The sequence below is a fragment of the Podarcis erhardii genome (assembly GCF_964252035.2).
Source record: "Podarcis erhardii genome assembly, chromosome: 8".
Classification (NCBI taxonomy): Eukaryota; Metazoa; Chordata; class Lepidosauria; order Squamata; family Lacertidae; genus Podarcis; species Podarcis erhardii.
In genome coordinates, this window is record NC_138499.1 from 3,563,686 (window position 1) to 3,584,360 (window position 20,675).

At 49.9% G+C, this 20,675-nt stretch overlaps 1 protein-coding gene across 3 annotated transcripts in view; it reads left to right on the forward strand.

Moving 5' to 3' along the window:
• Positions 1-20,675, forward strand: part of ARHGAP39 (Rho GTPase activating protein 39) — a 201,720-nt gene that overhangs the window by 138,179 nt on the left and 42,866 nt on the right. For all 3 annotated transcript variants that reach the window (XM_081874082.1, XM_081874081.1, XM_081874083.1), the window contains exons 4-5: positions 10,166-11,552; positions 19,528-20,089. In XM_081874082.1, the coding sequence (XP_081730208.1) occupies positions 10,166-11,552; positions 19,528-20,089 (1,949 nt within the window). The remainder of the gene's footprint in view (positions 1-10,165; positions 11,553-19,527; positions 20,090-20,675) is intronic.

Below are 20,675 nucleotides of genomic sequence, written 5' to 3' on the forward strand. Positions count from 1 at the left end.
GTGAATCGCCGGTGGCTTATCTGAACTGTAGGTTAGCGGCAGCCAGCCAGCATCTCAGGTTAGCACCGACCGACCTTTGCCACCTTTGCTGTTCATTACATTAGTGCCTGGGACGCGAGTGACACTGTGGTCTAAACCACCGAGCCTCTTGGGCTTGCCGATCGGAAGGTCGACGGTTCGAATCCATGGGACAGGATTATTAGAATTCCTGCTCCGTGATTGCAGTTATGGGATTGTTGTCTATCACATGACGGTGTATGTTTTGACTTCACAGAGTGGGAAGTGACGGAGACAGGATGTTTGTGTTACTGTGGTCCGTGAAGTGGGACTATTGTCCTTTGTTATTTCTCTTTGGGGTCTGATGCTAGAGAGAGAGGGAGCCATGTCACAGTGCTCCATGTATGTTTATACGTAAATAAAGTAGATTAGCCAAAACGCTGTGTTGCTGAGGTCTGTCGCGCATGATGCGCAAACTCTGCGGATCCCTAAGTGTGCCAGTGTTGGTTGGCATCGGTCGCTGTGATGTTGGGGCAGAATAAAGCTTTTGAAGCTCCTGAACGATCGGCCAGGAGGGAGGAACATGCCAGTCGGGCATGTGTCTCTGCCAGGGTCCTACCTGAGTGTAGGCTGAGCTCCTGACAAGGGTGAGCTCCCGTTGCTCTGTCCTGGCTCCTGCCAACCTAGCAGTTCAAAAGCACACCAGTGCAAGTAGATAAATAGGTACCACCTTGGTAGGAAGGTAAATGGCGTTTCTGTGCGCTTTGGTTTCCTTCACAGTGTCCCATTGCACCAGAAGCGGGTTAGTTATGCTGGCCACATGTCCTGGAAAACCTGTCTGTGGACAAATGCCGGCTTCCTCGGCCTGAAAGCGAGATGTGCGCCGCAACCCCATAGTCGCCTTTGACTGGACTTAACCGTCCAGGGGTCCTTTACCTTTACCTTTTACATTAGTCTCTGGGGGCTTCTCTTCTTTCCAATCCAAGGAGTCCATTTCAGGACTCACGCTTGTGTTCCTCGCCTCCTAGTTGGTGATGATGTTGGGCATGTGCCAGGGGATGGGAGAAGGCCCTGCACCCCCCCCCCCCTTTGCTTGTCCTCCTTTTAAGTATTCTTCCCATCGTCAACAGTTTTTACGACGGCCCTCCTGCACAACAGGGAGCAATTAAAGTCTGCCTGCAGCCCTGCTTTCTGTTGTTGTCTCTGATTTGGGACCGTTGCAGCTGAACCTGGTTCACATTCCTTAATATTCTGATCCAGTATTTTCCCTGTGGCTGGCTCACGTCGGGAGCGGATCTGCCGGCTTAGTGTGGTTGAGCTGCCTATCTCCCTTCCTCCTTGCAGCCGAGAGAGAGAAAGAGGGGAGAAAGAGGCTGCGTAGAACAGTGTTTCCCAACCTTTTTTGGGCAAAGGCACACTTGTTTCATGAAAAAAATCTCGAGGCACACCACCATTAGAAAATGTTTAAAAAAATAACTCTGTGCCTATATTGACTATATATAAAGTAACTCTCTTTAATAGGAATAAAATCAACACAAAGAAAGTATTTTATAATTACTTTATTATGAAATAGTAAGTAAACAGAAATATGAAAAATTATAAAATACTTTATTCAGTGCGCAACCTGGGCCTGTTTGGCTGAACACAAAGCTGATATTCTGGCTGGAATCGAAGAAAGACACACACGTAGCTCTTCGTCAACAGCTCTCAGTCTCTCTCTGTATTTAGTTTTTATAGCAAATGAAGGAAGAGTAAGCAGGCTGGGGTGGGTTAAGTAAGGGCTGAAAGTGCCTAGATGAAGTGGGGGAAGCTAGAGAGGAGGTACATTCTGACGTTTGAGGATAGACTAGATTCTTTATGTGAATGCTAGGTGAGTTATTTGACAGATCGAACTGAGAGCAAGGTGTGGCTTGTGTAGCTGGGGTGGACATGAATGTTTGGGGTGCAAACCCCAGGCCGGCCAGGTCCGAGGGGGGGCAGGGAGAGACGGGCCTGCCTGCCTGCGCTGTGGTGTGTTTTGCCCCGACCGACGGACGGACCGACCTGCCAGCTGTCTCCGCAGTAGCAGCGCGGACTGGAGCTCCGTCATTCTCCCCGCCGGTGCCCGGGGAGGGGAGTGTGGGGCGGCCGCTGTGGAAGCGACGGCGTGCTCCTCCTCCTCCTCCTCCTCCTCCTCTTGCCGGGCTAGAGCCAGCCGGCTAGCGCTCACCCCTCCTTGCTCGAGCCGACCCCGCCGCCGGGGGCCTTCCCGTCCTCTCAGCGGCGCCGCCTCGCGTCCCTCGTCTGGGGGTTGGGGCTGGGGGGGAGGAAGGGGGCGAGGGGGAGCAGCCGCCGCCGCTCCTGAGGAGATTCTGAGGCGGTGGCGGGCGACGCGTGGCGGAAGAGGAGGGGTCCCGCCAGCCCCGCGTTTCTCTCTCTCTCTCCCTCACGGAAACCTTCCCCTCAGCTTCTGCCGCTTTTTCTCTTCTTTCCCTCTTCCTTTTTTTTTTTTTTTTTTTTTTTAAATGAAAAATCTTTCCTTTCTCTCTTTTCCAGCCCCCCCCCCTTCACGGAATTTCACTGCACTCGGGCGCCGCGGCGCGCAGGCGCACTGCTCGCTCCTCTTTCCGCGCAGGCGCCTTCTCTCGCTCTTTCGCCTCCTTTTCTTTCTCTCTCGATGGTCCGCCTACAAAGGAGCGAGGGAGGCGCCCGCCATGTTTGGATTTGCATCCAGCAGGAGATGCCGCCGCCGCCCCGCCTCTCGCCGCCGGACTCGCCCGCCTCCCTCCCACGGCACACCAGGCAACGTCTCGCAGCACACTAGTGTGCCGCGGAACACCGGTTGGGAAACACTGGCGTAGAATATCAACACTGGTTGCTCTTCCAAGGTGGAGAATGGCAGGTTTGCTGAGAGCCCATTGCAACCTGTATCTGCCCTATGCAGTGGTACCTCGGGTTACATACGCTTCAGGTTCCATACGCTTCAGATTACAGACTCCGCTAACCCAGAAATAGTACCTTGGGTTAAGAACTTTGTTTCCGGATGAGAACAGAAATCGTGCTCTGACGGCGCGGCAGCAGCAGGAGGCCCCATTAGCTAAAGTGGTGCTTCAGGTTAAGAACAGTTTCAGGTTAAGAATGGACCTCCGGAACAAATTAAGTACTTAACCCAAGGTACCACTGTACAGTAATACCTTGGGTTACAGACGCTTCAGTTTGCGTGTTTACGGGTAGTGCACCGCGCCGAACCTGAAAATAATGGAACGGGTTACTTTGAGGTTTGGGCACTCACACATGCGCAGAATACTAAGTCACACTTTGCGCATGCGCAGATGTGCCGAATCGCAACCCGCACGTGCGCAGACGCGACACTGTGGGTTGCAAGCGTGCCTCCCGCACGGATCATGTTCGCAACCCGCGCGTCCACTGTACTGGAGTTGGCTTGCTGGTCAGTTAGGCAGCTACGATGACCATCCATTACAGATTTTGGGGAATATTTTTCAAGATCTAGGTGGAAATTTACCTCCCTCTCCTGCATTGCCAGTGAAAGTTGCCTAGAGGCCACATTTGCATGGTGAAGATCTGTGTCTTAGGCAATGTAATTCAGTAGGCTAGCGTCCTTCTACATGCAAAGGAGATGCTCTGTGGCTGAGCTGTGACCCTGACCCTTAGCACACAGGGCTTAAATAGTCTCACAGTTCCTGGCTCCCTTCCCCACCCAGGACATGGAACCCAGGACAGGCATTCATGTGCCTTTGCAGATTTTAAAGAGGCTTACAGGTGCCTGTCTGGGGCACAAAATTCCAGCATTCTCCATAACTTCCAAGCAGTCAGTAACTCTTCAAATTTTTTGCACGCTTGATTTCTATGACTTAGCTAGCATTTCTGAGATTTGTTCTATCAGCAAATAGGCGATTGCATCACAGACTGCTCTCCTTTTTTTGCTGACTTTGGAGTATTCCTGTTTGCATTGCAATCATGATAATGATGATGATGATGGAGAAGATGATCGTGTTGTGATTTACTCCCAAGATGAGAGAATGGACAGTTCTGTCAGAAACGGAAGTGGGTTCCTTGTCCATCAGAGGTCTGGAATGTAAATAGCGGAAGCGAAAAATAAGTAGTATTCACCGTTGGGGTTTTGTTGTTTTTTTTTTTGTAGCCTGCAAGAGTTACATAAATCATTGTGTTATTTACTGCATTGCTTTGACATTTCCATTCTGTTGAAGTACACTGAAATTAATTCCATAATTACGTAAGTTTCAGCCATAGCAGAAAAGGGAGATGAATAACATAGGAGGTTTTTAGTGGAAGCTGAACTGTGGTGGAACATAAGCAGCACTGCTTGCAGTGAACTCAGGACAGGACAGAAACTGCTTCCCCTGCACATCCTTAACTCCCAAGTTCTGCAAACTTTCTGCTGGCTGACAGGAGAAAGGAGCATTAAACCAACAGCTTTACTGACCAAAGGCCTGAACAGCCAGGTTTTGCACCTAGTGCTTGAAGGCCAACAATGCGGGTTCCAGGTTCAGTGGAAAGGGAGTTCAGGGCCAAGGCAACCACCATAGAAAAATCCTTCCTGCGTGTCTCACCAAATGAAGTGTTCCTAGCGGAGGAACTGTAAGAAGTGCCTTCCTGGGTAACCTAAATTTGTGGGCAGTCTCATCCAGTGGGGAGGCACTCCATCAAGTATTTAGGTCCCAAGGCATTCAGGGCTTTGTACCCTTTCAGTTTCCTTGCCAACAACCCTGAGCGATGAAGCCGAGAGATTGTCTCGATCTGTCACTAAGGCATCACCACCCATCCATTCTGTTCCCTGGAGCATGTGAACTAATAATAATAATAATAATAATAATAATAATAATATTTATTTATTTATTTATTTATTTATTCCCTGCCCATCTGTCTGGACTTCCCCAGCCACTCTGGGCAGCTTCCAACAAAATATTAAAATAACATAATGCATCAAACATTAAAAGCTTCCCTAAACAGGGCTGCCTTCAGATGTCTTCTAAAAGTCTGGTAGGTGTTGTTCTCTTTGACATCTGGTGGGAGGGCGTTCCACAGGGTGGGTGCCACTACCGAGAAGGCCCTCTGCCTGGTTCCCTGTAACCTCACTTCTCGCAGTGAGGGAACCGCCAGAAGGCCCTCAGCACTGGATCTCAGTGTCTGGGCTGAACGATGGGGGTAGAGATGCTCCTTCAGATATACTGGACTGAGGCCGTTTAAGGCTTTCAAGGTCAGCATCAACACTTTGAATTGTGTTTGGAAACGTACTGGGAGCCAATGCAGATCTCTCAGGACCGGTGTCCCGGCGGCCGCCCCCAGTCCCCAGTCTAGCTGCCGCATTCTGGATTAGCTGTAGTTTCCGGGTCACCTTCAAAGGTAGGCCCACATAGAGCGCATTGCAGTGGTCCAAGCGGGAGATAACTAGTGCATGCACCGCTCTGGTGAGTCAGTCTGCGGGCAGGGAGGGTCTCATCCTGCGTTAAAAACAACAACGGTGCAGCGCTTTTCCGGTCATCCTTTTCATGTCTTTGAAAATGGGAGACGTGAGCAGTACTGGCTCTGCTCCTTTTTGGCCCCATCGCATTTCCTCCCGGAGGTCAATTTTGTTCGCGCTGGATTGCCTGTGCACGTGCTGGGGCGGGGAGCCGAAGCGTTTGGCCTCCCTTTCAGCAGCATTCAGAGGTTGCTGCTTCACTCCTTTGATGCGACCTTCCTTCTGCTGCGAGCAGGGCCCTATCGCATCGCCAGATCTGTGCAGATATCGTGCGACAGCCATGGGGAGGGTCTTTCCTGGCGACTGCCGCGTGGAGCAGAAGAGCCTGCTGTCGTGGCTGGTCCAGGGCTGCCAGGGATCACTCGGCTTGGGGCTGTGTCCCCTCCTCTGGTTTTGCAGCCTGGGCAGGAAATCCCAGAGCAAAATCCACAGGGCCAGTGGAGCATTGCTGGGGGCAAACGAGCCGCCGCATGCCTGCTTTCCGAAAGCTGACGGATGCCTTCCTCGCCTGACCTTGAGGCTCGTCCTCTTAGAAATCCCATGAGCAATCTTGTGCGCCTTTCTGTGGGTCTTCGCCATCCATTTTCATTCAGCTTTTCCTAATCTGTTGACGTTCAGCTGGGTCACATCGTGACCTAAAGTGGATTGAATCTCTAGCGCCATTGTTGGTTGTCCCTTCGCTACACACCACCTCAATCTCCCAAGTGTTGCAAGGCTTGTTTTATTTTTATTTTTTTGTTTTGTTTTTAGACTTCTATACTGCCCTTCATCGTAAGATTTCAGGGTGATTCACAAGATAAAAATATACGGTAGAAAAAGCACAAATAAATGGTTCAAACAAAAACAACAAAACAATGACAACAATCCCCCCTCCCACAAACACCATGAAAAGGCTGCAGATTTTTAATCAGCTAGCTGATTTCAGGTGCTTACCTAGGAAGCCACCAATGTAGGGGGGCCATCACATATATCTTTCAAGGGGGAGCTCCATGTCACCACCCTTGGGAAAACCCTGTCCATGTCACTGCTGTCAGAGGTACCTCAAGAAGGGCTGTCCCCTGCAGATTGCGGAGCCCGAGAAGGCAGGAATAGGAGTAGGCAGCCCCTTAAGTATTTGGGTCCTAAAACACCTTGAATTGGGCCTGCCAGCAAACAGGCAGTCAGTGCAACTCCCAAAGGAAAGGTGCACCTCCACTCTCAACTTCAGTTTATTAGCTCCCATCCAACCTGTTGCTGCCCAAAGTGAACAAGATCTGCAGTTGCCTGTTGCGTATTTAATTTTATAGTGTGGCCCAGCATTGCGGGGCTCAGGGGACAGAGAGCCAGGTACAGGTGGCCAAAATTAAAAGGAAGCCCTGGACCCCTTTGGAAGGAAGGGAGGGAACAGAAAATGAATGGATGCTTGAATGCCTTGTTGCTGTTTGGAATAAAATCTTCCCGCTCCACCTGAAAAAATGTCTCAAGGAGAAGGTTTGTTTTGCTCAAGGAAGCACCCCGATTATCACACCTAATGCATTTTGTGCATAACCGCTCTTAAGCAGAGGCAATGAAGAAACGGCCTCAGCATTGCAATTTAACCATTAAATCACTGCATTTATACCTTTAATATGGCATTCACGGCCGTGAGAAGAGAGCCCGCGGGAGCTGCGATTCAAAGATTCAATTAGCGCTGGCAGTTGCCAAGTGTAACCAAAACTGCACACTTAGGATTTTGCTTAACCTTTGACAGCGGTAGGCACTCGGAGGCCGCTGTGGTTAGGTGTTTCCTTAGTCGCCCGAGCACTCTGTTTTACGTGAACGCATATGCCTTTTAACAAGGCATTCTGTGTGTCGCATCGACACTCACACGTTTTGTGGAGCAACGGTTCTGTTGTATCTTTGGAGCAAATCCTGTGTTTTGGAACGGGAGGGCTGTAGCTCAGGGGCACTTGCAACCAGACCGTGTCCTCCACTTTCTCTGGCCGCAGCACGTTCTGCACCCCATCGCTTGGACTCCAATGCGCTCTATGTGGGGCTACCTTTGAAGGTGATCCAGAAACTGCAATTAATCCAGAATGCGGCAGCTAGACTGGTGACTGGGAGCGGCCGCCGAGACCACATAACACCGGTCCTGAAAGACCTACATTGGCTCCCAGTACGTTTCCAAGCACAATTCAAAGTGTTCGTGCTGACCTTTAAAGCCCTAAACAGCCTCGGCCCAGTAGACCTGAAGGAACATCTCCACCCCCATCATTCAGCCCAGACACTGAGGTCCAGCTCTGATGGCATTCTGGTGGTTTCCTCATTGCGAAAAGTGAGGTTACGGGGAACAAGACAGAAGGCCTTCTCGGTAGTGGCGCCCACCCTGTGGAACGCCCTCCCATCAGATGTCAAGGAAATAAGCAACTATCCTATTTTTAAAAGACATCTGAAGGCAGCCCTGTTTAGGGAAGTTTTTAATGTTTAATGCTGTATTGTTTTTAGCACTTGATTGGGAGCCGCCCAGAGCGGCTGGAGAAACTCAGCCAGATGTGCCGGGTATAAATAAATAAATAAATTAATAATAATAATAATAATAATAATAATAATAATAATAATAATAATAATTGCTGCTGCTGCTTGCCACCCTCCAGCATCCTCTGTCTGAGGCATCCACCTCACTCTGCCTAACGGCAGGGACAGGCACAGAAGTGCAGGAGGGCCTGTGGTTCCAGGCCAGAGCTTCTCCTTTGCGTGCAGGAGACCGCCGGTTCAATCTGTGACATGTTCCCACCAAAAACAGTGCATGGCATGAGCTACCCGTGAGCTGTAGAAGAGCCCCAGAATTCTCTTGCCATGCACAGAGCCTCCTTAGCAGACATGCAGGGGCTTGCCTGCAGGCAGGTTGATGGAAGGAAGCGTCTTGTCCTAAGACGGAGAGTCCAAAAGCCGTTCTTCCCAGAATTTTGGCAGGGCCATCCGAGCGAGTTAATGCCATGGCGCAAAGATCATGAGATTATAATTGTTTCTGCGCATGAAATATTAATCGGGAGCAGGAAGGAAAATCTCTGGTTCCACGGCAAACTCCAATTAAGAGTCAGAGTTCCTCACTTGAGGAGATGCCACTGGAATAGCAATGGTGAGGAGCTGATAGGAACCAGGGGCCAGAGTGTCAAGGGCGACTTTCCCCCTTTCTTCCTTTTAATATTATTTTCATTCCTGCTGAATGTGAGTTTTGCTGAACCTAAAAGTGCACAGACGGGGGATGTGGGTCTGCTTTCCTAAAGGTCAGGAGCCTTTCCGTATGCAGCTGTGGCGGGTGTCTTGCCAAATGCAAGGTGGTTCTTCTAAAATGAGATTCAGAAGTAATACAAAACACAAGTGGGCGAGAAGATTAAAGATGTTCTTCTAAACAGCACATACATACCAAACATGCACTTCAATCTGCCACTTAGAAGCCCTCAAGAAGTGGAGAGGTGACTCCCCCAGGTAGCTTCAGTTTGCACGACACCCCACAGCCAGATCAGTCCGTGCACGAGCTTTGCCCCTACCAATGCCTAACCGCACATACCGGGAGTTGTGACAGTTTGCTACGAGGTAGAACTTCTTGTTGCTGCTTGACTAAGCATTCTCCAGGGACTAACTTGGCTTTAAGATTCTGAAAAGTTCTGGTTTAAGAAGGTCTTATTTCTTGCCATATCTGAAAAACTCACTCGTTCTTTATGAGTTTCCAGGGGTAAAGCCAAACCTTTGGACTACGCAGCTACGTGGCGTTGGTTCACAACTTATACCAAAAGGCAAACTTTATAGCTGGCGTGTTATTGCAAAGTATGATATCTTGATTTGGTTGTAATCCAGAATTTATTACCGTCCACTCCGCTGTGCTTCTGTGGAACCAAAATCTTATTATTCATAACATTGCTTTTATCTCTCTGCCACAATCATTTCTCCACTCCACATCTCTTAAGTTGTGGACCATATGATTTGAAACCAGCAAGCCACTGTTTCTGTACCTCTCAGGCGTTTGCATTGTTATACCGTGTTTTTCGCTCCATAAGATGCACCTAGTTTTTAGAGGAGGAAAACAAGAAAAAAAAAAGTATTCTGAACGAAATAGTGGGTGTATGATTTTTGTGTGATTTGACAGTGAGTTTAGGGTAGCCCAATGAAAAAATCCTGAGAATCCATGTGGATCCGTGCTTTGTAACCACGTTTTTGTGCCATTGCAGCCCCACGAAACAGTGGATGCGTGGGGTTTTTTGTGTGCAGGCTGTAGCCATGGATATGCTATGTGATCTGATGGTGAATTTGGGGTGACCCCGTGCAAAAATCCTGAGGATCCATGGGCTTTTACCTCCCCCCCTCCCAGGCAGCCTCTTTTATTGCTAGCGTCCCTTATCTCCCTCCCCAATTGCTTGCTGATTAGTGGCTTTGTTTCAACACCAACATCCCTCTTTTTCTTTTTTAAAAAAGCATGATCTGCTTTTCGCCCCTGGGCAATTCGGCTCCAGGGAACACTCCATAAGACACACAGACATTTCCCTTTACTTTTTAGGAAGAGAAAAGTGTGTCTTATGGAGCGAAAAATACGGTAGGGAATGAAATACGTTATATATATGTGTGTGTGTGTGTGCGCGCGCGCGTGTGTGTGCAAAAATAAAAAGGTGCTTCTTGCATTGTTCCTGCTTCTGACGGCTGCCTTGTGTTCTGCCTCTCTCCGTGTCCCAGGGCATCATCTCTCCGGTGGAACACGGGGACCAAGGAGCGGATGCTCATCAAGGTGACGGACCGCGAGCCCAGCTTTCTCATGCACCAGGGCAACGGCTACACCCCTGACAACCAGCAGGGCACACGGTCGCGCCGGCCCTCGGGCGGCCAGCCATCCCCCAACCTCCAGACTTTTGCCCCCGACTCGGACAACTCTGTCTTCTTCCCGGAGAGGAAGCAGTCGCCCTTTCTGAAGCGGGCCGAGCACGTCGGCAGCTGCTCCCCGCTGCTGGGGCGCGGCGACTCCTTCTGCTCCCCGCTCCAGGCCCAGCACCGCAAGCACTCCAGCGAGTCGCAGCCGTCATCTCCGCGCTATGCCTACGAGCCGCCCTTGTACGAGGAGCCACCCATGGAGTACCAGGCTCCGATCTACGACGAGCCGCCCGTGGACATGCAGTTTGAGGCCAGCGGGAGCTACAAGGCCGGCTCTCCGCAGAAGTCCCCGATCCGCAAGCCACACCCTTTCCTGCAGTCGCCCAAGCAGGGCTCCAACTCCCCCTACCAGCAGCTGGTCCTGACCAAGCAGAAGGGGCCCGACCGCTTCATGAGCCTGGAGTACAGCCCCGCCGGCAAGGAGTACGTCCGGCAGCTGGTCTACGTCGAGCAGTCGGGCTCCAGCCCCAAGATGAAGACCGGCTTGCGGCACAAATACTCGCCGAACCCCATCGGCGGCTCCTACTCTCTCCAGCACAGCCCTTGCCTGGTGAGGGACCAGCGGCTGGAGGTCAAGTCTGGCGACTACAGCAGCATGGAAGGGGCGGACTTCCGGCACAGCCCGCCCGTCTCGCAGGGGGACGACTCCATGTCGTGGTCCAGCCAGCACAACACCATGTCCTCCACCGGCTACTCGCCCGGCACACGCAAGAGGAAAAGCCGGAAGCCATCGCTCTCGTACGACCCCAATGCCTCGTCCACCGACGGCTCGGGCGAGCGGGAGGAAGGGCTGACGGAGGAGAGGGCGCCCTCAGGCTGCAGCCGCCCCCAGATGAACCGCATGGAGAGCCGCTCAGTAGAGGCCGAGTCAAGCCGGGGCTTCCCCGAGCCCTTCCTGGCCCAGGCCCGGCTGGCGTGGGAGGCCCAGCAAGCCCACTACCACATGCGGCAGAGGAGCAGCTGGGACTCGCAGAAGGACGGCTCAGGCTATGAGAGTGACGGAGCGGTGCCTCTCCCCATGCCGGGGCCCGTGGTGCGGGCCTTCAGCGAGGACGAGGCGCTGGCCCAGCAGGAGAACAAGCACTGGAAGCGCAACACCTTTGAGAAGCTCGGCTTCCCCCAGATCCTGCTGGAGAAGAGCGTGTCGGTGCAGACCAACCTGGCGTCGCCAGAGCCGTACCTGCATCCGTCCCAGGTAAGGTGCTGGTGCTTCAGGTGCCCCTTTCAGGAAGGGTCTGTCTTGGGAGCAATCGTCCCTCTGATGACGAGGGAGAGTAGGAAACATTTAAGAAGGACCTCTTTGGGGATCGGATTAGGGCTGTGGAACACAGGAATTGGTCTTTTACAGAGTCAGACTATTATTCCATTAGCTTAGTATAGTCTGTACTGACCGGCAGTGGCTGCTTCCAGGGTTTCGGGTAGGGGACGTTCCTGGCTGTACCTGGAGATGCTGGCAGGGATTGAATTTGGGATATGCTTTGCCCTTGTGCTCTAACCCTGATTTTGAAACTACTATATTGGGCATCCTTGAACTAAGGCTATAGAAGAGTTGTTGTCTCCAGCCTGAGTTGTATTGGTATTGCTCGGTGCCCTTTGGGGGACGGGACATAGCTCAATGATAGGGCCTCTGCTTTGCATGCAGAGGGTCCCGGGTTCAATTCCCGGTGTCTCCAGGGATGCCTGAAACCCTGGAGAGCCACTGCGAATCGGTCTCGGCAATGCTGAGTTAGATGCATTGCAGGGGGTTGGACTAGATGTCCCTTGGGGGCCCTTCCATCTCTACGATTCTGTGGTTCTTTTGTATCACCAGGCAGCTTCCTGTGTCCTATGTCCAGCCCCTTTGGCTTCTGCCACTTCTCTGCATTCTTCATCATCTTTGACCCTCACTTGCCTACAGTTGCAGCTTAATCCATTTCCTGTGCTGGCCTATGTCAATTTATCCGTGATACCCGTAAACCAAACTGTTTCTCCAGCAGCACCAGAGCAATGAGAGCTGAGGGCCTGATCCACCAGGCTGTTCTTACGTCCTTAGGTTCTTCGCTAAAAAACTGGAGACCTGCTTTCATTGATGCCTCTGGTTTACATTTCACAGGCTAGATAACCCTTGGGGTCCCGTCCACACTCTACAATTCTAGAATTCTGAGATGTTTGCTCTATTAAACCACCAAACCAACCAGTGTCTCTACTTCCCCTCTCCTCGAAGCCGCTTGGTCTTTCAGGAATCAAAAGATGATGCTGAGCTAAAGGCAAGGCTGGTGGAGGCAGCTGGTCTGTCCAGTCACCCCAGATGCTTTAAGACAGGTTGGAGATCTTGTGGGCCCCCCAGATGTTGTTCAACAGCTGCACCCATCATTGTTGACCATGGGCAATCCCCCTACCTGAGGGATGATGGGAGTTGGGGGTCCAGCAACAGGTGAGGTGCCACACAGTGCTTAGTCTGGCTTCACGGAGATCTCTTAGGGTTGTTATTAAGCAAGTCAAAATTCTACCAATTGAAGGATTGACTTGGAGATCCTGGGTCACAGGGAGCTTAGGCTGGCCTCAACCAGATCCAGGGCTTTTTCGGCTGTGGCCCCAATCTGGTGGAACACTCTGTCCCAAGAGACTAGGGCCCTGTGGGACTTGACATCTTTCTGCAGGGCCTGCAAGACAGAGCTGTTCCACCAGGCCTCTGGCCAAGGCACAGTCTGACCCCCTCCTTGGGTAATCCTCATAGAACTCTAGCCCAATGGTTGCCATTAATTTGATTCTGGTTTGATTTTAGAATGAATTGATTTTAGAATGCTGTGTTACTTTTATTGCTGTTAGCCGCTCTGAGCCCGGTTTCGGCTGGGGAGGGTGGGATATAAATAAATTATTATTATTATTATTATTATTATTATTATTATTATTATTATTATTATTAAGCCCCATAGCAGATTCTCCAGTGAGCTTGGAGATGCACCAAGTCCATCTGCCCAAACCCCAGCCAGTGTTTATCAGATGTTGCGCTCGTATAAGGCTTTCTTAGCTGACATACAGTATAATAACAATTCAAATTGGGAAAGGACGGGCCTCTCAATGTTCTTTCCTCTGCGAAGAACGACGCTTTTGAATGCACGCCTCTCTCTTTCCTCCCCCACTCCCTTTGATTTTCTTTTATTTCATTCTATAATAAGAGAGAGCAGCTATGGCAACAGATAAAAATTAAAAGATGGGAAGCAAGGCTGTGAGGTAGGGTTGCAGGATGATTAACCAAGCCAAGTGCGGCGCTTAAGCGAAGCTTGCCAGGATATCGAAATCTTAGGTTTTGAACCGCGTCCTGGGGTTTTTCACTTCTGATCTTGGAAGCGCTGAGCAGCTGACATTTACACACACACACACACACACACACACACACAAAAAAAAAAAATAGCTGGAAAGTATTTTGATTCTGGGAAATGAAAGGCTTTGTGTGAATAACATAGTGGGGAGAGGATTTCAAAGAAACTCGGATGAGTCATACTTTGAGCAGGCTGGTGTTCTGCGTTGCATCAAGGGGCCTGTTCTGATCTTCCTCTCTCCCTTTCTCTCTCTCCCTCTAATTCATAAAGGCACCCTGGAAGGGGCTTCCGAAACAAATTTCAATCTCTGTTTGTTCATTTGAATCTGCTCTTTCTAAAGGGAGAGCATTCTCCTCTTCCTCTCTACGCCAAACAATCCAAACCCTTGGGGGAAACGATTCTCTGCACAGCAGCCTGGTGTTGCTGGGAGATGGAGATTCAGAAGAGGAAAAAAGCCAAGCTGCAGAAATAGAGGGCTTGAAGCCCCCCCCCCCTCCACCTGCCCCCCCCAGGCCTGTTTAACATGGGCTGTCAAATGTCATCCCAAGCAGGGAAGCTTCCTTCCTTGGCTGAGACTTCAAGGGATAAGGGGGCAGGGTTTGTAGTTCGGTATTTTGCATGCAGAAATATCCCTGCTTCTGTTCTTGCCACCTCCAATTGAAGGGACCTGGGAGGAAGTCATTCGGCAGTTTCACTTTGGCTCAGGTCTCGGAAGACCAAAGCCCTTGGCCTTGGCCAAAGCCCTGGTGGAACAGCTCTGTCTTGCAGGCCCTGCGGAAAGATGTCAAGTCCCACAGGGCCCTAGTCTCTTGTGACAGAGCATTCCACCAGATCGGAGCCACAGCCGAAAAGGCCCTGGCTCTGGTTGAGGCCAGCCTGACCTCCCTGTGTCCTGGGACCTCCAAGATGTTTTTGTTTGAAGAACGTAAGGTCCTCCGTGGGACACACCAGGAGAGGCGGTCCCGTAGGTACGAGGGTCTAGGCCGTATCAGCATCCATCAGCATTTAGCAGCCGCCAGCAGAATAAAAGAATCGTAGAGTCAGAAGGGGGTCCCAAGTGTCATCTAGCCCACCCCCCTGCCGCTTAACAGCCAGACCCACTGACCCCACTGCCGTAAGGGCATGAGATCAACCCAATCTACCCGCATGCCAAGTCGCTGATCAAGGTCAATGGATGGATGGTACCTGTTCTTGGCTGATTAGGGGGCAGGGAGATGGGAAGACAATTGTGATTCTTGCATTGCATTGGGAGGGTTGGTCTAGATGAGCCTTGGGTGTCCCTTCCAACTCTTAAGATTCTGTGAGAGCCATGGCAGATACGGTGAGCCAGAGCTGAGCAGCTGATGACCCCTCCATCTTGCTTTTTTCCTTGCCCAGCTTCCAAAGGAACACATGCCATTTCCAATTTCCAGGAGCCATAAGAGCCCCTGCTCATTTTGGGACCCAAGGTGGCCTGGGGGACCTTCACCTCAATGCCCCTCTGTTTCTTCCCCGGCCCAAGGCTCTTGGGAAGCTCTTGAAAGCCCTTCCACCCAAGGGGGTCCGTGCATTTGTTTCTTCATGTCTAGATTACTGCAGTGCGCTCTGTGTGGGACTTCCCTTGCGCTTCATCCGAGAGCTGCAGCGCAAGGGCTGACAGGAGTGAGGCCTTGGGCACAGAACAGAGATCTGCCCTGCTTGCCAGTTACTGAAGGGGGCAAGTCCAAGGTGTTCGAAGCCATTAACAACTTGAGACCAGCTTACCTGCAAGATCGATGGACAGAACTGGCACCGTTGCGGGTGCTGCTTGACACCTGTTCCACGCTTGTAAGAATTCAATATTTTAGTGCAGCAGCACCTGTCCTTTGGAACTCCCTGCCGATTGATACCAGGCAAGCCGAACGTCCGGCGGGGCTCCCGCGGCTTCCGATTGGCTGCAGGAGCTTCCTGCAGCCAATCAGAAGCCATGCTTTAGTTTCCGAATGTTTCGGAAGTCGAACGGACTTCCAGAACGGATTCCATTAGACTTCCAAGGTACGACTGTACTCTTTTCAGTGCCTGTTAAAAACAGCCTCACGTGGACAAGCTTACTTAGAAAGCTGACGTGACTTTTTTTTCTTGGTTCTTGGTCTATTGCTATTTTAACTTTCCATATGTCTTAAATCTATTTTTCTTAGCGGTGATTTCATTGCACTATCTTCTCTCTCTTTTTTTTTTTTAAATCGCTTTGAGGTTTCTTGACAGTCGGGCAGAGTATAAATTTGATCAAGTTAAGGGGTGTTGGTTTTCCCCTATGTTCTCTGCTCCCCTCTTGCTTCTCCTCGCTCTCCCTGGAGTTTGGACTTCTCAGCTCACCACCCATCTGTCTGCTTTTTTGCACAGCTATTTATGGCGCTCCAGGCCGATCCCAGCGCACGTTTAGATGTGTGTGATTTATTATAAGCCGATTCCTCGTCTCTTTGCTCCCTTGCTTGGAGTCCAAGGCTGTTCTCAGCTTTAGGGATGAGTATGTTTGCGTGTCTTTGCTCCCAAGCCCTCCCGATGTTTGGAAACGATTTGCTACGCCCCAGATTCTTTGGGGCCTAAGTGGGAGCTTAGATGGCGACTTTAAAAACCTTCAGATCTGGGTAATTAAAAATACCCCTGGCAAGGATATGATTGCAGTGATAATATAACAATATGCAGATGTGTGTTAGTGGCGCAGTCAGTGACCCAGCGAGAGATTCTTGTCTTCTCCAGAGGATCTCACCTTTAGTTCCTGTGATCTAGGGAAAGGGAGAGTTTATTTAGGCCCTCGGAACTACAAGCTGCCTACACCAGCCTTTGTCAACCTGGTGCCCTCCAGATGTTTTGGGTGACGACACACGGTGGCCTGAAACATCTGGAGGTTTTGCCAGGTTGGCAGAAGCTGGGAGAAGCGAAGTCTGGCCTACACGAATTAACAGAGGAGCTGAGCCGCTGCAAAACGCCACGGTTTGCTCTGCCACCTGTGAGCCTTTGCAATGAATATCTCCATGACGGCTACCATTGTTCAGAAAGCATCATTGGAGAAATGAGTATCTTGTTCGCTGAGGTTGTCTTTTCTTTTCGGAATTGCAATGGGGGGCAGGAGAAGGGTTTAACTCTCTCCATCCTGGCTGAGAAATGAATGTTAGTGGAGCAGAATGGAAGGGAAGTCCTATAAGAAGGTATTTAGGCTTTCCTCAGGGATGCCGTACACACAGAGCACCAGGCAGAAAGGTTCAGCCTCAGTTTCCCTGGGATCTTAGGCAGGCACCTGTCCCCAAGCTATTACTCAGCTGTTACTTTTCTAGGTGCAAATAAGAGATTTGTCCCCCAAGTTCTGACTCTTTCCCTCCAAGTGCTATCAATTAACCAGCTCTAACTATGGGTCCGGACCACAAAATATGGTTAATAAATAGAGGGGGAGATGATTCCAATGTCGGCCAAATTTGTGGGAAAGTGACGTCATTGGTGGGACTGTTCTGCAAAAGAGGCCCTAGATCAGCCTTTCTCAACCTGTGGGTCCCCAGATGTTGTTGAACTACGACTCCCATCACCCCTAGCTAGCAAGGCCAGAGCTCAGGGATGATGGGAGTTGTAGTCCAACAACATCTGGGGACCCACAGGTTGAGAACCACTGCCCTAGATGCTGTTTGTAACTGGCCAAGAGGGGTGGGAAGTTGGGAGGGTTTCAACTCCGGGGCAGGTAATAATAATAATAATAATAATAATAATAATAATAATAATAATAAATTTATTTATTTATCCCCAGCCATTCTGGGCGGCTCCCAACAGAATATCAAAAACACGATAAAACATCAAACATTAAAAACTTCCCTATACAGGGCTGCCTTCAGATGTCTTCTAAAAGTCTAGTAGTTGTTCTTCTCTTTGACATCTGATGGGAGGGTGTTCCACAGGGCAGGAGCCACCACCGAGAAGGCCCTCTGCCTGGTTCCCTGTAACTTGGCTTTTCACAGGGAGGGAACCGCCAGAAGGCCCTCGGCACTGGACCTTGGTGTCCGGGCTGAATGATGGGTGCTGGTCACTTACTTATTTACTTTATTTCATAAAATTTATATGCCACTCGGTGGTAAACAACAGCAACAACCTCAAAGCGGTTTGTAGAAAAGATAAAACAATAAAGTCACCCAAAAGGACATTGCTATCGAAAAGTTAAAATAACAGACTAAAAACAGATCAAAACTCGCAACAGCTTTCTTAACATCTGGGGAGGCCTTTATGAACAAAACCATTTTTAGCAGGCACCAGAAAGAATATAGTGATATCGTAGAATTGTTGAGTTGCAAAGGGACCTCGAGGGTCATCTAGTCCAACCCCCGCCAATTCAGGAATCTCAGCTAAATCATCCATGACAAATGGCCATCTGATCTTTGCTTCAAACCTCCAAGGAAGGAGAGGCCACCCTCTCCCAAGAGAGAAAGTTCCACAGTGGAAGCAGCTCTTACTATTATCAATCGGCAGGGAGTTCCAAAGTGTGGGTGCTGCCATACTAAGAGATTGAATTATTACAAATGCAGAACGAGTATTATGTGGCGCCTGCAGCAGTGGCATCTCTGCTGATCGAAGCGGTCCAGTGGGTGTATATTGGGGGCAATCTCACGGGAGGGGAGGGGTCCTCCTGTGTTCAATACAGGGGGTTGGGCTAGATGACCTTTGGTGGACCCCTTCCAGCTCTGCAATTGAATGGCATCCAGCAGGGTGGATTTGATTTAATTTAAATTACGATTTAAATCACTAGTCCTTAAGACTTGATTTAAATCATTTTTTTTACAGAAGGACTCTTTCTTGCTGTTATAATCTTAATATTTACAACCCGATGAAGGTTTCATTTTTGGTATAATAATTTTTCAGAGTAGTTATGCCAAAAATCATGATTTGGTTAAACTATTAGAAATACACAGACAGATAATTATGAAATTATTGTGAGGTTTAAGAAGTTAACTGTTTATATTTGGGCAACTTTTCTGCTGTACTTCATTGGAAGGAGAAAAATAACCATTTCCTTAATAACAATTTAAACAATTTATCTAACTAAAGCAATAACATTATAGCATATGTATCCATGTTTGTAAACTGATGTGATTAAACATTTAAACCCCAAAAAACTTAGACTGAGTTTTAGCACACATGAAAAACTTAAAGCAAATCCTTATTTCCTGATAAATAGCCTTTGGACTAAGGGACTTGGGTGGCGCTGTGGGTTAAACCACAGAGCGTAGGACTTGCTGATCAGAAGGTCGGTGATTCGAATCCCCGTGACGGGGTGAGCTCCCGTTGCTCGGTCCCTGCTCCTGCCAACCTAGCAGTTTGAAAGCACGTCAAAGTGCAAGTAAATAAATAGGTACTGCTCCGGCGGGAAGGTAAATGGCGTTTCCGTGCGCTGCTCTGCTTCGCCAGAAGCGGCTTAGTCATGCTGGCCACATGACCTGGAAGCTGTACGCTGGCTCCCTCGGCCAATAAAGCGAGATGAGCACTGCAATCCCAGAGTCGGCCACGACTGGACCTAATGGTCAGGGGTCCCCTTACCTTTACCTTTATCCATATTTGTTAACTGATGTGGTTAAACATTTAAAAAAACAAAAACTTTTTTTTGGCACACATGAAAAACTTAAAACAAATCCTTATGTCCCAATGAATAGCCTTTGGTCTATAATGTCACTTAAAATAGAAAACTACCTTTAGAAAGAAATTTTCCTCCAAAAGCATTTTATTTTAAAAATCCAATTTTAAAAATCTGATTTAAATAATAATAAAAAAACTTGATTTTTAAAAAATCATTGATTTTTATCCACCCTGGCCTACAGAGTCAGGTGGTCCTGCCCGCCTTGTCACTCTTGCCTTGTCTCTCTGTCCCCCTTCCAGTCGGAGGACCTGGGCGCCTGCGCACAGTTTGAGAGCAGCCGCCAGAACCGGAACATGATGCCTAGCACCAGCTGTGTCTTCCCCACCTTCAACCTGCGAAAGCCTTCCTCGGAGACGGACATCGAAAACTGGGCCTCCAAGCACTTCAACAAGCACACGCAGGGCCTCTTCCGCCGCAAGGTCTCCATCGCCAACATGCTGGCCTGGAGCAGCGAGTCCATCAAGAAGCCCATGATCATGACCACCGACCGCAACGTCAAGAAGGAAGCGTGCGAGATCTTCAAGCTCATTCAGATGTACATGGGGGACCGGAGGGCCAAGGCGGACCAGCTCAACGTGGCCCTGGAGATCGCCACCAAGGGCTGGAGCATGCAGGGCCTCCGGGACGAACTCTACATCCAGCTGTGCCGCCAGACCACCGAGAACTTCCGCTACGAGAGCCTTGCCCGGGGCTGGGAGCTCATGTCCATCTGCCTGGCTTTCTTCCCTCCCACGCCCAAGTTCCACTCCTACCTGGAAGGGTACATCTACAGGCACATGGATCCGGTGAACGACACGAAAGGTAAGGCAGCGAGGAAGGGGAAGGGGACACCTGGTCAGCTCAAGGTGTTAGGAAACGTTGGCTGCCCTATTCCGAGGCCCAGCAAAATCCAGCATGAGATCCGGCACGAAACGAGTTTGGTGGCTCTTGAGCTAGACGTTGCTTGCACACGGGGAATACACAAAGCACGAGGTTTTTTTTCTTTCATTTCAGCTTAATAATATCGGCCAAGTAAAATAACCCGAAAGGGTAAGATCTGGAATAGTTGCTTTGTTTCTGTAAAACAGCCACCTTCTATAAAACACCGTTAATGACAAAAAAATAGGCCGAGCAGCACAACTGCAAGAAAAGTCATATTGCGTGGCGAGTTCCTGCCCCCCCCCCAGTGGAAATAAAGACACATTACACAATTATTTAAGGTCAGTGGGCTAAATATGGCCACAACTTTATTTGTTACAGGTGATGAGCGGTATTGGTTTAGGCATTGGTCCTAACCGACTATCCGGCTTCAGGTGTAGGGGGAGTCCTGCTGATGCACATCAACTAGGGACTCCCCCGGGGTCACTGCTAGGGGGCGTGTCTTAGGCCCTCACCTCCATTGGCTTTG